General features: G+C 38.3%; 1 protein-coding gene across 8 annotated transcripts in view; it reads left to right on the top strand.

Annotated features, from left to right (window-relative positions):
• GPLD1 (glycosylphosphatidylinositol specific phospholipase D1) overlaps positions 1–12,947 on the top strand; it is a 68,631-nt gene that overhangs the window by 14,776 nt on the left and 40,908 nt on the right. For 7 of the 8 annotated variants that reach the window (XM_082346341.1, XM_082346340.1, XM_082346345.1 and 4 more), the window contains one exon: positions 2,608–2,663. In XM_082346341.1, the coding sequence (XP_082202467.1) occupies positions 2,608–2,663 (56 nt within the window). Of the gene's footprint in view, positions 1–856; positions 2,664–12,947 lie in introns of all 8 variants that reach the window. The other variant, XM_082346347.1, reaches the window with a different exon arrangement.

The raw sequence follows: 12,947 nt of genomic DNA on the forward strand, positions 1-12,947 counted from the left end.
GCCAGAGATGGAGTGATCCAGGATTGGGGATTGACTATTGGGGTGAGGTCCGTGGAGGAGCAGGAAGCCTCTTTGGTCACTTGGTCCCTGGCTGTTTCTCCGCGTGGGGAAATAGGAACTGGATAAACTCGGGGTTCCCATGAAGCAGAAGAACTGACAGTGGGAGAGGAGAAAGACGGGTAGAATATGGTAGGAGTGAGGAATTTATGCTTGTTTTTACGTTTCCAAGTATGTGTAAAGGACCATGTGTGGCCACGGGAGTGGGTCCCCTAAGTCAAGTGGCTTTAAAGATGGTTGGCTTTAGGGAGGGCAAGGAATGGTCCCTGGCACTAGAAATGCCCAGAATGATGGCAGGATTTGGGGAACACAGGGGTACAGCAAGCTAGTGCCTATGAGCTCAGGGGTGAAGGCTGAGTTACCTGGATATAGGTAAATGGTAACACAAAAAGTTGTTTCTTGGACAAAATGTATTTGTAATGTTTTTTAACTCTTTAGATAAAAACAGTAACAATATTTTATAGTTATGCTACTTCCAGAAGATTCAAAGCAGAACAAGATTACAAATAAAATATGAAAATTTATCAATGCAAAACAGACTTAGACTATTGAGCTCAGCTGGGCAAGAACTATATTATCACAGAATTCTATGATTTGAAAGGACACTAGAGGTCACTGAGTCCAGTTCCTTTATTTTACAGCAGAGGAAACTGATCCCAGGGAGTTTTCACAGCTCACTTGTTAGTGACCTGGTCAAGAATTACATATCCTGACAGCTGGTCCAGTGTTCTTTCCATTAAACTTCTATTGCTGGGCTTCCCTGGTGGCGCAGTGGTTAAGAATCTGCCTGCCATTGCAGGGGACACAGGTTCGAGCCCTGGTCTGGGAAGATCTCACATGCCACGGAGCAACTAAGCCTGTGCACCACAACTACTGAGCCTGCGCTCTAGAGCCCGCGAGCCACAACTACTGAAGCCCGCGCGCCTAGAGCCTGTGCTCCGCAACAAGAGAAGCCAACGCAATGAGAAGCCCGCGCACCGCAACGAAGAGTAGCCTCCGCTCACGGCAACTAGAGAAAAGCCCATGCGCAGCAACGAAGACCCAATGCAGCCAAAAATAAATAAACAAAATAAATTTATTTAAAACAACAAACATCTATTGCTAAAAGGGAGTCAGGAGACAGTGGAAAAGGAAATTGGACCTAGGTTCTAGTACCAGCTCTAATGTAAACTACATGGGTGACTCTGAACAATTCACTTTCTCTCTCTCTTCCTCTTCTGCAAAACGAGGGGGCTGAACTTCTTAATGAATTCTAAATTATTTTGCACATCTAAGTTCTCTGAAAATGAAATTGCTGAAATTATAGCAGTGGGCCAAAGAGGAACAAATATAAGTGGGAATATTCAAGTTTTTAATCTTTATATTTTAAAAATTAGACATGAAATCTAAAAATTTTTAAAAATCAGATAATTCCTTATGTTTATTCAGTAGTTGCAAAACAAAAGTGCTAATAATATGTTAATATATATTAATCTAATTATGCTCAATATAAAACATGTAATAAAAAATAATAAACGTTTATGTGGACATAATTGAAGGCAACTCCTAATCTGCACACTGAATATTTTTATATAAAAGGCGATTAAAACAACACTTATTTACTAATAACTTAGATTTCATAAATATCTTGGTTCTTGTTTTCACCTCTTATGTAGGGCCTGTGTGGATGGTTGACATTTATGTGAGTTAATTTATTAGAATTGGCCTCACTCAGTGATTTGGGTTTATAAATCACTGGAATCCTATATACAGGTTATTTGTGTGGGCTGTGACCTTGTCTCTCTTATGGTATAAATGCTTATAATATGGTAGTGGCTATATTTTTGTTGTATGAATTAAAAAAAAAATTGGATGTGACTTCCAGTAGAAATAAGGTATCACCTTTGACTGTCTCTTCATAATTAGTGTTCGTCTTCCTATTGATTCTAAGGAGATTCAGGGTGTGGGTGCGCGTATCTTATGGGTGTGGGCGTGTGGGTGGAGCAGGCGTCTTTTGAGACTTTTTTTGTCCTTCTAAAGTAGTCCAGTGATGAGGAAACACTTGAGGGACACTGATTCAGTCCATGGTTTAGGCCCTGTGTTGTATTTCCTACTTGGGTTTATCTACCCCAGTGGGCTGTTGAAGCAAAATCTGATGATGACAACTTCTGTTTATTAAGTTCCTGCCATGTGTCTGCCATGAGCTCCTCACTTAGCATTTATTTTCTGTGATTCTCTTAACAAACCTGTAAGGTGGATGTTATTTACTTAATTTTACGTAGGTGGGAACTGAGGCCTGGAGAGGTTAAGTAACTTACCCAAGGTCATACGAGCTAGTTAAGTAGAAACTTTAAATCATCATGCAATTTTGATTTGTATTATAACAATATTAATATTGTTTGAATCTAATTATAGCTAATGAAAATTACTAGTACAAAGTTAACTTTCATTTCCCACTTCCTTGACAGTTACAACCACAAAATTATATATTTTCCTTTTAAAATGATCTCTAGGAAGTTCTGTTTTCAGTTATAGTTGAATTTAATTGATTTATGTATTTATTTCTCTCAGGTCACAGAGCTCTGGAGTTTCTCCACCTTCAGGATAGGACTGTTAACTACAAAGAGGTAAGAAGTTAGATTTTTTTTTTCTTCCTTGGGCATTAACTTTCTCTCGTAGGTGAAAAACAAAGGTCCTAACAGATATTGAAATAGTAATTTTAAGAGTCATTTATATGTCTTTATAAAACATTAATATTTGGGGTTAAATGTATATGTCTCCTCTAGCACAAGTTGAACATATATAATAGTTTAAATAATATCATTGAAATATTTTAATTATATGAATGATAGTTTGAAAAATATTTGAGAGCATTTAAATTTAAATCTTATTTGTTCTTATAAAGAAAGGTTATACCTAAGATGAGCCATTTATTTTCCACTTCTTATGTCTGTGTGCTGTATAAAAATTGCATCACCGTGAGAAGAAGGAAGTATTTATTGAGAAGTATGCCTTGAGATAATCCTTCCAATTTTTCTGCCTACTGTATTCATGGTAGGACTAGCTGATGGCTCAAATTAGTTGAACCCATTCTGGCCCTATACACTATTTCTAGTTCTATAGCTAAATAAAACTTTGTGACAAAGATGATTCTTAAATATTACCTTTGAGAGAAGTGTTTAAATTCCCTCATGACATCAGAATTGGGACTTCCCTGGTGGTCCAGTGGGTGAGAATGCAAGCTCCCAGTGCAGGGGGCCTGGGTTCGATCCCTGGTCGGGGAACTAGATCCCGCATGCACGCCACAACTAAGACCTGGTGCAGCCTAAATAAATAAATAAATAATTTTTTAAAAAAAACAAAAAAAAAACAGAATTGGATCAAATTATTTACCAGTGAGTCTTGACAATCCAGTATGGAAATCAGTATGGTTGAAAAAAACAACAGCAGAACTGAAATCTAGCATCATCCATAAATCACTTTTAGTCATTAATTTCAACTTCCTTATTCACCAACTTAACAGGCCCTCTAGAAAAAAAGCAGCATTTATATTTGATTGTCATCTTCCTTGACCCCTGATAGAAAGTCGACAGGAAAGAGGAGAAGCAAGAATCTAATTCATGGTGTGAACAATCAATCCTGAGCAGAGTGATTTTCTAGTAGAGGCATTCAAGCTCCTATCACTAACTTAAGCATGATAAATGGACACACATACCTCCCCTCAGAATTGGTCTTAATCCAAAGACTGATGTCATCATTGGAAATGCCCTGAGGACACACACCTCCCCCTTTTAACTTTTTTTTTTTTTTTAAACATCTTTATTGGAGTATAATTGCTTTACAATGGTGTGTTAGTTTCTGCTTTATAACAAAGTGAATCAGTTATACATATACAGATGTTCCCATATCTCTTCCCTCTTGCATCTCCCTCCCTCCCACCCTCCCTATCCCACCCCTCTAGGTGGTCACAAAGCACCGAGCTGATCTCCCTATGCTATGCAGCTGCTTCCCACTAGCTATCTATTTTACATTTGGTAGTGTATATATGTCCATGACACTCTCTCACCCTGTCACATCTCACCCCACCCCCTCCCCATACCCTCAAGTCCATTCTCTAGTAGGTCTGTGTCTTTATTCCCGTCTTGCCACTAGGTTCTTCATGACCTTTTTTTTTTTTTTTTCTTAGATTCCATATATATGTGTTAGCATACTGTATTTGTTTTTCTCTTTCTGACTTACTTCACTCTGTATGACACACTCTAACTCCATCCACCTCATTACAAATAACTCCATTTCATTTCTTTTTATGGCTGAGTAATATTCCATTGTATATATGTGCCACATCTTCTTTATCCATTCATCTGATGATGGACACTTAGGTTGCTTCCATGTCCTAGCTATTGTAAATAGAGCTGCAATGAACATTTTGGTACATGACTCTTTTTGAGCTATGGTTTTCTCAGGGTATATGCCCAGTAGTGGGATTGCTGGGTCATATGGTAGTTCTATTTTTAGTTTTTTAAGGAACCTCCATACTGTTCTCCATAGTGGCTGTATCAATTTACATTCCCACCAACAGTGCAAGAGTGTTCCCTTTTCTCCACACCCTCTCCAGCATTTATTGTTTGTAGATTTTTTGATGATGGCCATTCTGACCGGTGTGAGATGATATCTCATTGTAGTTTTGATTTGCACTTCTCTAATGATTAATGATGTTGAGCATTATTTCATGAGTCTGTTGGCCATCTGTATATCTTCTTTGGAGAAATGTCTATTAAGGTCTTCTGCCCATTTTTGGATTGGGTTGTTTGTTTGTTTGTTATTGAGCTGCATGAGCTGCTTGTAAATCTTGGAGATTAATCCTTTGTCAGTTGCTTCATTTGCAAATATTTTCTCCCATTCTGAGGGTTGTCTTTTGGTCTTGTTTATGGTTTCCTTTGCTGTGCAAAAGCTTTTAAGTTTCATTAGGTCCCATTTGTTTATTTTTGTTTTTATTTCCATTTCTCTAGGAGGTGGGTCAAAAAGGATCTTGCTGTGATGTATGTCATAGAGTGTTCTGCCTATATTTTCCTCTAAGAGTTTTATAGTGTCTGGCCTTACACTTAGGTCTTTAATCCATTTTGAGTTTATTTTTGTGTATGGTGTCAGGGAGTGTTCTAATTTCATACTTTTACATGTACCTGTCCAATTTTCCCAGCACCACTTATTGAAGAGGCTGTCTTTTCTCCACTGTATATGCTTGCCTCCTTTATCGAAGATAAGGTGACCATATGTGCGTGGGTTTATCTCTGGGCTTTCTATCCTGTTCCATTGATCTATATTTCTGTTTTTGTGCCAGTACCAAACTGTCTTGATTACTGTAGCTTTGTAATATAGTCTGAAGTCAGGGAGCCTGATTCCTCCAGCTCCATTTTTCGTTCTCAAGATTGCTTTGGCTATTCGGGGTCTTTTGTGTCTCCATACAAATTGTGAAATTTTTTGTTCTAGTTCTGTGAAAAACGCCATTGGTAGTTTGATAGGGATTGCATTGAATCTGTAGATTGCTTTGGGTAGTAGAGTCATTTTCACAATGTTGATTCTTCCAATCCAAGAACATGGTATATCTCTCCATCTATTTGTATCATCTTTAATTTCTTTCATCAGTGTCCTATAATTTTCTGCATACAGGTCTTTTGTCTCCTTAGGTAGGTTTATTCCTAGATATTTTATTCTTTTTGTTGCAATGGTAAACGGGAGTGTTTTCTTAATTTCACTTTCAGATTTTTCATCATTAGTATATAGGAATGCAAGAGATTTCTGTGCATTAATTTTGTATCCTGCTACTTTACCAAATTCATTGATTAGCTCTAGTAGTTTTCTGGTAGCATCTTTAGGATTCTCTATGTATAATATCATGTCATCTGCAAACAGGGACAGCTTTACTTCTTCTTTTCCAATTTGTATTCCTTTTATTTCTTTGTCTTCTCTGATTGCTGTGGCTAACACTTCCAAAACTATGTTGAATAATAGCGGTGAGAGTGGGCAACCTTGTCTTATTCCTGATCTTAGTGGAAATGTTTTCAGTTTTTCACCATTGAGGACAGTGTTGGCTGTGGGTTTGTCGTATATGGCCTATATTATGTTGAGGAAAGTTCCCTCTATGCCTACTTTCTGCAGGGCTTTTATCATAAATGGGTGTTGAATTTTGTCGAAAGCTTTCTCTGCATCTATTGAGATGATCATATGGTTTTTTTCCTTCAATTTGTTAATATTGATGTATCACGTTGATTGATTTGCGTATATTGAAGAATCCTTGCATTCTTGTAATAAACCCCACTTGATCATGGTGTATAATCCTTTTAATGTGCTGTTGGATTCTGTTTGCTAGTATTTTGTTGAGGATTTTTGCATCTATGTTCATCAGTGATATTGGCCTGTAGTTTTCTTTCTTTGTGACATCTTTGTCTGGTTTTGGCATCAGGGTGATGGTGACCTCATAGAATGAGTTGGGGAGTGTTCCTCCCTCTGCAATATTTTGGAAGAGTTTGAGAAGGATAGGTGTTAGCTCTTCTCTAAATGTTTGATAGAATTCGCCTGTGAAGCCATCGTGTCCTGGGCTTTTGTTTGTTGGAAGATTTTTAATCACAGTTTCAATTTCAGTGCTTGTGATTGGTCTGTTCATATCTTCTATTTCTTCCTGGTTCAGTCTCAGCAGGTTGTGCATATCTAAGAATCTGTCCATTTCTTCCAGGTTGTCCATTTTATTGGCATAGAGTTGCTTGTAGTAATCTCTCATGATCGTTTGTATTTCTGCAGTGTCAGTGGTTACTTCTCCTTTTTCATTTCTAATTCTATTGATTTGAGTCTTCTCCCTTTTTCTCTTGATGAGTCTGGCTAGTGGTTTATCAATTTTGTTTATCTTCTCGAAGAACCAGCTTTTAGTTTCATTGATTTTTGCTATTGTTTCCTTCATTTCTTTTTCATTTATTTCTGACCTGATCTTTATAATTTCTTTCCTTCTGCTGGCTTTGGGGTTTTTTTGTTCTTCTTTCTCTAATTGCTTTAGGTGCAAGGTTAGGTTGTTTATTCGAGATGTTTCCTTTTTCTTGATGTAGGCTTGTATTGCTATAAACTTCCTTCTTAGAACTGCTTTTGCTGCATCCCATAGGTTTTGGGTCGTAGTATCTCCACTGTCATTTGTTTCTAGGTATTTTTTGATTTCCCCTTTGATTTCTTCAGTGATCACTTCGTTATTAAGTAGTGTATTGTGTAGCCTCCATGTGTTTGTATTTTTTACAGATCTTTTCCTGTAATTGATATCTAGTCTCATAGCGTTGTGGTCGGAAAAGATACTTGATACGATTTCAATTTTCTTAAATTTACCAAGGCTTGATTTGTGACCCAAGATGTGATCTATCCTGGAGAATGTTCCATGAGCACTTGAGAAAAATGTGTATTCTGTTGTTTTTGGGTGGAATGTCCTATAAATATCAATTAAGTCCATCTTGTTTAATGTATCATTTAAAGCTTGTGTTTCCTGATTTATTTTCATTTCGGATGATCTGTCCATTGGTGAAAGTGGGGTGTTAAAGTCCCCTACTATGATTGTGTTACTGTCGATTTCCCCTCTTATGGCTGTTAGTATTTGCCTTATGTATTGAGGTGCTCCTATGTTGGGTGCATAAATATTTACAATTGTTATACCTTCCTCTTGGATCGATCCCTTGATCATTATATAGTGTCCTTCTTTGTCTCTTGTTATAGTCTTTATTTTAAAGTCTATTTTGTCTGATATGAGAATTACTACTCCAGCTTTCTTTTGATTTCCATTTGCATGGAATATCTTTTTCCATCCCCTCACTTTCAGTCTGTATGTGTCTCTAGGTCTGAAGTGGGTCTCTTGTAGACAGCATATATATGGGTCTTGTTTTTGTATCCATTCAGCCAGCCTGTGTCTTTTGGTGGGAGCATTTAATCCATTTACATTTAAGGTAATTATCGATATGTATGTACCTATTCCCATTTTCTTAAATATTTTGGGTTTGTTATTGTAGGTGTTTTCCTTCTCTTGTATTTCCTGCCTAGAGAAGTTCCTTTAGCATTTGTTGTAAAGCTGGTTTGGTGGTGCTGAACTCTCTCAGCTTTTGCTTGTCTGTAAAGGTTTTAATTTCTCCATCACATCTGAATGAGATCCTTGCTGGGTAGAGTAACCTTGGTTGTAGGTTTTTCTCCTTCATCACTTTAAGTATATCCTGCCACTCCCTTCTGGCTTGCAGAGTTTCTGCTGAAAGATCGGCTGTTAACCTTATGGGGATTCCCTTGTGTGTTATTTGTTGTTTTTCCCTTGCTACTTTTAGTATGTTTTCTTTATATTTAATTTTTGATAGTTTGATTAATATGTGTCTTGGCGCGTTTCTCCTTGGATTTATCCTGTATGGGACTCTCTGTGCTTCCAGGACTTGATTAACTATTTCCTTTCCCATATTAGGGAAGTTTTCAACTATAATCTCTTCAAATATTTTCTCAGTCCCTTTCTTTTTCTCTTCTTCTTCTGGGACCCCTATAATTCGAATGTTGGTGCATTTAATGTTGTCCCAGAGGTCTCTGAGACTGTCCTCAGTTCTTTTCATTCTTTTTTCTTTATTCTGCTCTGCAGTAGTTATTTCCACTATTTTATCTTCCAGGTCACTTATCCGTTCTTCTGCCTCAGTTATTCTGCTATTGATCCCGTCTAGAGTATTTTTAATTTCATTTATTGTGTTTTTCATCGTTGCTTGGTTCCTCTTTAGTTCTTCTACGTCCTTGTTAAATGTTTCTTGCATTTTGTCTATTCTATTTCCAAGATTTTGGATCATCTTTACTATCATTATTCTGAATTCTTTTTCAGGTAGACTGCCTATTTCCTCTTCATTTGTTAGGTCTGGTGTGTTTTGACCCTGCTCCTTCACCTGCTGTGTGTTTTTTTGTCTTCTCATTTTGCTTATCTTACTATGTTTGGGGTCTCCTTTTCACAGGCTGTAGGTTCGTAGTTCCCGTTGTTTTTGGTATCTGTCCCCAGTGGCTAAGGTTGGTTCAGTGGGTTGTGTAGGCTTCCTGGTGGAGGGGACTAGTGCCTGTGTCCTGGTGGATGAGGTTGGATCTTGTCTTTCTGGTGGGCACGTCCACGTCTGGTGGTGTGTTTTGGGGTGTCTGTGGCCTTATTATGATTTTAGGCAGCCTCTCTGCTAATGGATGGGGCTGTGTTCCTGTCTTGCTAGTTGTTTGGCTTAGGGTGTCCAGCACTGTAGCTTGCTGGTCATTGAATGAAGCTGGGTCTTGATGTTGAGATGGAGATCTCTGAGAGATTTTTGCCGTTTGGTATTACGTGGAGCTGGGAGGTCTCTTGTGGACCACTGTCCTGAAGTTGGCTCTCCCACCTCAGAGGCACAGCCCTGATGCCTGGCTGGAGCACCAAGAGCCTTTCATCCACATGGCTCAGAATAAAAGGGAGAAAAAAATAGAAAGAAAGAAAGAGGAGAAAATAAAATAAAATAAAGCTTTTGGGAGGTCTGACGTCTTCTGCCAGCATTCAGTGGGTGTTCTGTAGGAGCAGTTCCACGTGTAGATGTATTTCTGCTGTATCTGTGGGAAGGAAGGTGATCTCCGCGTCTTACTCTTCTGCCATCTTGCCCCCCTCCCCCCTTTTAACTTATGAAGACAGATAGGGATTACTTTACCTTTTATCATGTTGTCAAAAAATCCCTTTTCAAGGATTGGTGATCTATTTTATATCTCCATATGTGGGAATCTTAGGAGTTTCTCTTTCTCCCTACTAAAACCTGCTCTTTGGTGACTGCTGGACTCATCGGTCCAGTTTGGTGAAAGGATACAGAGGGAGGTTACCCGAAGGATGCTAGACAGACCCCCACAGGCTGGCGGTATCTCAGCAAGCCCTGCACACTCGGGGTCTGAGTTTTGTTGGTTCTGGGATTATCATTTGCTGATACATCCAGAGGTGACTACATTTTAATGACTTTGACCTACCCTAATCAAGTTAATAAGAGTAATGCATAAAGCTGAGAAAGTTATAAGCTTATTAAGTTATAAGAACTGTAAGAACCAAGTGTACCTCACGTTGGTGGTCATTATGGCCCTGATTTTATTCTCTTTCTACAACAATAAACAGAATGTGGTACGTTAACCAGGAAATCAAAACAAGGGTATTTGGTTGGTTGCTGTCCTCTCTTTGCTCTGCTCCTCCCTCACTGCCCATAGAATAGATTTCGTCTTTTCTGATTATAAAACTAATAGAAACTCATTGTAAAAAAAAACAAAAACAAAAACAAAAAAATCTTAGAAATAACCAATGTTAACATTTTGCTTTAAATCATGCCAGGCATTTTCTCTGCATTTATTAGCACTTTCTCTCTTTTTTTAAGTTACGTGTTATTTTGTAAACTTGCCTTTTTTGTCATTTACCATATCAGAGATATAGTCATGTATCTGTTCATGTCCATATCAGTAGACATCTTCAGAATAATTTTAAACCATTACATACTTTTCTGTACCATAATTTATTTAACCAGTTCCTTATTTTAACTTTTTATTTTGAAATAATTTAAAACTGATAGAAAAGTTGAAAAAATTAGACAAATAATTCCTGTATGCCTTTTACCCTATTTCCCCAGTTGTTGATAACTTATCCTATTTGCCTTTTGAGCCTCTGTATACGTATTGATTTTCCCCTGAGCCATTTGAGAGTTAGTTGCTGACGTGGTAATCATTACCCTTCAACACACCCTTGTGTACAGTAGTTCCCCTCATCCTTGGGGGATACATCCCAAGACTTTCAGTGGATGCCTGAAACCGTGGATAGTACCGAACCTCATATATACTGTATTTTCCTATACATATGTTCATACTTATGATAAAGCTTAATTTATGGATTAGGCACAGTAAGAGAAACAACAATGACTAATAATAAAGTAGAACAATTATAACAATATACTGTAATAAAATTATGTGAATATCATCTTTCTATCAAAATATTGTACAAATTTAATGTCTTTTCCATTTTATCTAAGCACTTAATCACACACTGTGGCTGTAGCTTTTACAGTTTGAGGTGCAGCAGCAAAATTAGCACAAATTTCCTTCTTCACAATTTCATGACTAGAAGGTTTGTTCTTACTGTACAGTAGTTCTTACTGTATATCTTGCAAACTCATCATACACTTTCTTCCCTTATTAAGTCTACAGTGTTCACCTTTTCACTTAAAGGAAGCACTTTACAGCTTCTCTTCAGCATATCCAAATTGCCAGCATCATTATTCTTGTGCTTTGGGACCATTATTGAGCAAGATAAGAGCTACTTTAACCCAAGCACTGTGCTACCTTGATAGTAGATCTAATAGTAGAGACTAATGGGCAGGATATACTGGACAAAGGGATGATTCACGTTCCAGGCAGACAGAGCAGGATGGCTCGAGATTTCATCATGATGCTCAGAATGGCACCCAATTTAAAAACTATGAATTGTTTATTTCTGGAATTTTCCATTTAATATTTTTGAACCATGGGTAACTGAAACCAAGAAAAGCAAAACCATGGATTATGAGGGACTATATTTCCTAAAAACAAGGACACCATATATATACATATACATATATATAACTACTATATGTATCTATATAACTACAGTATAATAATCACAATCAGGAAATCAACATTGAAATAACACTATCACCCAATCCTCAGGCTCTTACAAATTTCACCAGTTGTCTCAATATACTTTATGGTTCCAGGAGCATGTGTTTAGTTGTCTGATCTCCTCCAACCTGTAACAGTTCCTCAGGCCTACCTTGTCTATATTGTCCTCAATAGTTTGAAAAAGTACAGTCCAGTAACTCTGTAGAATGCAACTTCATTTGGTTTTGTCTGATGGCTCCTCATGATTAGATTCTCCTGCAGGTTATTTTTGGGCAAAAATATTATAGACCATTGAAGTGATGCTGTATTCTTCTCATTGCCTTTTACCAGAAGGCACATGATGTCAACTTGTACCATTTCTGAACTTTTATTTCAGCTATTGTATTTTTCAGTTCTGTAATTTCCATTCAGTTCTTCTTTATATCTTCTATTTCTTTGACTCGTTTTTTTTGTTTCAACTGTGTTCGTAATTGTTCACTGAAGCATTTTTATGATGGCTGCTTTAAAATATTTGTCAGATAATTCAAAAAATTCTGCCATCTCAATGCTGGCATCTACTGATTATCTCTTCATTCCTTTTGACATCTTTCTAGTTCTTGGTATGATGAGGGATCTTTGATTGAAACCTGGACATTTTAGGTATTAGGTTATGAGACACTGGATCTTATTTAAACTTCCTGTTTTAGTTGTCTTCTTCTGATACCACTCAGGTCGGGGAAGGGGTCAGGGGACACTGCCTCCTAACTGCCAGCTGGGGTTAGAATTCAAGGTTCCCCACTGGGCCTGCCCTGATGCCTCTCTGGCCAGGAGGGGTAGGAGTGCCTAATTGCTGCTCCTCACCATGGCCTCTACTGATGTCAGAAGGCAGAGGTGGCCTCTTATTGCTGGCTGGAGGTGGATGTCCTGACCTCCCCTGGGCTTCTTCTGACACTGCCCCCCTCCCCAGTGGGGATGGGGAGAGATTCCTTGTTACTGCCAGTTGGGATTGGATGCCTAGGCTCTCTTCATGGTCTCACTGACATCAAAGGGTAGGGGTAGGGGGCAGGATGGCAGGGATGAAAGTCCTGGCTGCCTCCTTAGCCTTTTCTGATACCACTGTAGTTGGGGCGCTGGGGCACCTTACTGCAGCCTCGTGAGGGGACAAGTCTAGGCTCCTCACTAGACCTTAGCTGGTGGTGAGGAACGGTGGGGCCACAGGTTTCTCTGTGGTGTTTACCTGGAGTAGAGAGGTTATTGTGTAGAAG

The sequence above is a fragment of the Balaenoptera borealis genome (genome assembly GCF_965194805.1).
Source record: "Balaenoptera borealis genome assembly, chromosome: 12".
NCBI classification, from domain to species: domain Eukaryota; kingdom Metazoa; phylum Chordata; class Mammalia; order Artiodactyla; family Balaenopteridae; genus Balaenoptera; species Balaenoptera borealis.